The sequence below is a fragment of the Myotis brandtii genome, unplaced genomic scaffold, assembly GCF_000412655.1.
Source record: "Myotis brandtii unplaced genomic scaffold, ASM41265v1 scaffold123, whole genome shotgun sequence".
Lineage (NCBI taxonomy): Eukaryota > Metazoa > Chordata > Mammalia > Chiroptera > Vespertilionidae > Myotis > Myotis brandtii.
Window position 1 is genome coordinate 13,935,420 of NW_005354291.1, and position 4,133 is coordinate 13,939,552.

The window sequence follows — 4,133 nt, forward strand, 5'->3', positions numbered from 1 at the left end:
GCCGGCCCAACGTCCTCTCTGCACAGGTCCCCTTCTCCCGCTCGGGCCCGGAGCGGCGGCCGTGGAGAGGTGCCCCGGGGAGGATCCTGCGAACCAGGGACTGAACCCTCTGGCCCCGTCCATTTCAGAAGAGCCTTGAGGATTGAGGCCGAGCTCCCGTGGGGCGTCTCCAACGCGTTCGGGGCTGATCCACGCCCACCCCGGAGGCTGTCCCCCGCCCCAGGCCTGTCCCTGGAGCCCCAAGGGCGGCAGAGCGGCAGGAGCGCGCGGCGGTGGGAGGGCTAGGAGCGCACCCTGAACGCGGGCGTGGGAGGGGGAGAGAGGGGCCTGGAGTCTCCAGAAGGGACCTAGGAAGCGCAATTCAATCTCGTTAGCTGAGAGGTGCTGGGAGAGCCTGCCGCCTCCCCGAGGGGAGGGAAGGCCTTTTGCAATCCCCGCTACGTGTATTAGTGGAGGCGACAAAACCTTGCTGACCCAGCAGCTAGAAAACAAAGTTTGAGGAGACGCAAGACCTCGGATTTGTGGGCTGCTCAGGCCGCCCCTTTTCAGGATATAAACCCAAACCTACACCAGCCCGGGGCGCAGGAGAGGCTCGCTAGAAACCCAGGGCTAGCAGCCTGCTTTCCCCTTCTAAGTGCGACTTTCTCCCACCCTTAAAGTTCCGCCACTTAAACCACAGGGTGTTTCGACCTAGGCTTCTCAAGATATCTCGGCCCATGAAGCTTTTGCCTTCCTTTTAACAATAAAGCAACGTTTATTTTTGGAATGAAGGGATCGTTGTGTTTCTAGGGGGAATCGTTTGTCGTGTTTCTAGGGGGGAATTAAAAACTTGAAACTTCAGAACTTTGGAGACAGTGGCAAATTTACAACACACACACACACACACACACACACACACACACACACACACATACACACACGCGCACACGCGCGTGTTGCCCGAAAAACCATTCTTACGTTTGAGGCCATGTAATTTTGTTTCTGGCATCAGTCATTTGAGAATTCAACGGGACATGCAAGCAAGAGTTGCCTGCAAAGTCACAGCCCCAGCTTACCAGCTCCCACCGCTGTAAGGCCCTTTCTGGGGATGCGAGTGGTGACTGTTCCTACCCAATAAATCAATAAACTCCCAAGGACCTGAGTTCCTGCCCTGTTCCAATCCGTTCTCCCAGTCTCTAGGGGGGAAAAAGAGTTTTGTGACCCAGAATAGGGCTCAGCCTGTTTAGGAGACCTCCTCAAAGTTGGAAGCAAGGCCTACTAGTACTTCTCTGCTTCTGGACAACCCAGGGAGAGTTCTCTGGGCTTCGGGCAGTGGCCCATGGGAGTCGAACCCACAGCTCTTTAGATTGACCTCCGGAGATAACTCAAAAGATTCTTGTCCCAGCAACAGGACCCCAAAAGCCAGCACTGTGGGTAAGGAGTGTGGTCTTACTCCTCCCCGCGCCCAGGTTAAGTTCCAGCTCTGGAGAGGGGGTGAAGCCCATTGCTCAGCCAGTGGCCAGGCCTCCCGTCTGTTTCTTCCCAGAACCAGGCCTTTGGAAGCAGGACTCAAAGAAGCAAGTGGCTCAGGGGAAAGTCGTTTTCCTGATTGATGGAACTTCTCTGTCTCCTCCCCTTTCTAAATAATAAACTCCCCGGGAAAGGCTGGAGGGCTGCCTTGTGTTGGCTTCAAATAAATCCTCAACAGCTCTTTGCTCACCCAGAGAAATGAATCACTCTTGGGAAACAAACGATTATTCTCCCATTTGTCTGCCAAAAACCAGAGGAAATAAGCACCCTCCACTGTAGACCCGCACTTTGGTTGTTCTCCCTGACAGTGGGGAAGTGGGGAGGGGGGCCGGGGGGTAGAAAGATATGGAGAGTGAGTTAAATGGAGCTTGGACCCACAGAGATGCCCGCTCAGGGAGGGGCAGCACCAGGCAGGCAGGCAGCGGGGGCCCAGGAAGGAAAAGACAGGTGCTTCTTGGATGTGCTGTCCATGCTGAATGCTGGAGAGAGACAGCTCTATGGCCCTGGGGGGGACACCTCGGGCCTCCTCCTCTTGAAGAGGAGTTTAGGCCTCACCAACAAAGAGGTGATGTTACCTATAGTCCAGAGGCAAATATGGGGTGACACGTTTTAATCAGGTTTTGATTTTCATTAGTGGGAAATACAGACATGTGCTGCTGGGTTTATCATCACTTGAATTTGATTTCTCGCCCTCTGTAAACAAACAAAGCCTTCTTGCTGGATTACTTTGGCTCATATACACGATTTGGAACTGTTATGAGATGGAGGGATGAAGAGAGTAAAGTAATTTATTTAAATGAGCCCTGTTTTAGCCATCATTAATGTAGATTTTTCTCTTCATTCCCCACTCCTTGCCCCATAAGACTTGCAAAGAGTTTGTATTCAACTAAAGACCTGCCATCTTCTAAGGGAGGAAAGAAGGGAGAATTGCCCCTATAAATCTGCAAGATACTGAGACTCGGGCGGGTCATTGGCCTCACCCTGCTCACTTTACAAAGCAGAGCAGCCTTCCCCTTTCTCTGAGGGGCTGCTGCCCCAGCAGGCAGGGGGCCGGGTTTGATTCTTTTCTAGAATCACTCTTTGTTGACTTTTAAAACATATACTGCATTTTAACCTGTTTTTTTTTAAAGGCCCCATGGGCAATTTAAAGGGAGAAGAAGTTAACTTACTGCTTCATTCTCATCTGTTGCCAACACAACCACCACAGACTACTCGGCCTCTAATTTCCTGCCATTTTGGGTTTCCAGGTTACTTAAAAAACAACAACAACAACTCAATTTGCTGAGTTTATGAGGGTCTGATTATTGCAGAGAAACAAGGAGCTCAAATATCACAAGGCTACCAACATCGATAATGCCCACATTAGGAGGACACTGAGTTGTAATAATTAACACCAATTTATGTGACCTCTTTACCTGTAAATGACCAGAGCAAACTTCACATCTGCTCACCCATCCAGATCTCTCACCCAGACCCAAACACACCTTTCTGGGTCCACATGTTCCCTACCCACTACCCCATCTTCAAAGATTTTAGGCAAAGGCAAAGCCAGGATTTAAAGGTTCTTTTTTATTTGAAATCTCATCCAGAAACACTGGTTATTAATAAATATATCATAGTTATCAAGAATATATAAAAAATAAAGACAGGTATTGTCTTTGAAGCCCTAACAAAATATTTCAAGCAAATGTTCAGGAAAATAAAAACGCACCCCGCCCCCAACCACGATAAGTTTTCAGAGCTGATGATAGAGAGCCTACCCCGCATGCAGAATAACTGAGCAAGGGGGAGTGAGGCAAGCTAGTGGAAGGAGCCCAGGCTCTGGCAATCGCCCCTACAACAGCTGTGGAAGGTTGGAAATGGGGGGTTGAAGGGGTTGGGGTGGGAGAAGAAGCGCATGTGCGTGAGTTTGGGTCTTTGCACTCTGCCCCCGTTTTCATTTCAAACAACCACAGACAGATATACGGAGTACTTGGGAGAATTCACTAATAAATCCTTGTTACAAGGAAAATGGCATCACGGCCGGCACAACATGTTTAGACAAGATTCATGTAGAAGCGTGCATGCATTCTTTTGACCTACACTGCGTCCCAAGGAAAACGCACATAAGGGATGTCATGCCCTGGACCGGAGGTGAGATTCAGAACTTGGGTCTTTATCTCTCTCTCTCTCTCTCTCTCTCTCTCTCTCCAGTGTCTCTAGAAAACAAAACAACTGTGGAGAGGACAGTGACCATCCGAATTGCACCCCTCTAAAGGAAATATTTACATTTGTTTTGCACAAAAGGGATGGTTGTCTTTTTCAAGGTGAGAACACAGAGCCAGAGAAAGCCAACTCTAAAGTCCCTTCGCAAGTTCTTAACTGCACAGATTCCCCATTCAGACAACAAATGCAGTTGCGATACGAGCATAGGGTAGTGAGGAAGACCGGCGCGGCCTGGGGAGAAGAAGCATGCATGCGGAACACGCGACGTTGGTTCGAGTCCCCCTTTGCTACCACCTAGAAATTGCAGTTTGGTTTTGGTCCTTTCCCTCCGGGGGTCCAGTGGGGTCTGAGATCTCTCAGCCTGTGCGGGAGGCCAGGGGGCCCGGGCCCACCCTCCCGCCAGCCCAGGGCCCAGCCTC

General features: G+C 50.5%; 1 protein-coding gene across 1 annotated transcript in view; it reads right to left on the minus strand.

Moving 5' to 3' along the window:
- Positions 1 to 1,118: 1,118 nt before the first annotated feature.
- OLIG3 (oligodendrocyte transcription factor 3) overlaps positions 1,119 to 4,133 on the minus strand; it is a 3,874-nt gene continuing 859 nt past the window's right edge. Inside the window, exon 2 of the mRNA XM_014533925.1 lies at positions 1,119 to 1,175. Coding sequence (XP_014389411.1) covers positions 1,119 to 1,175 — 57 coding nt within the window. The remainder of the gene's footprint in view (positions 1,176 to 4,133) is intronic.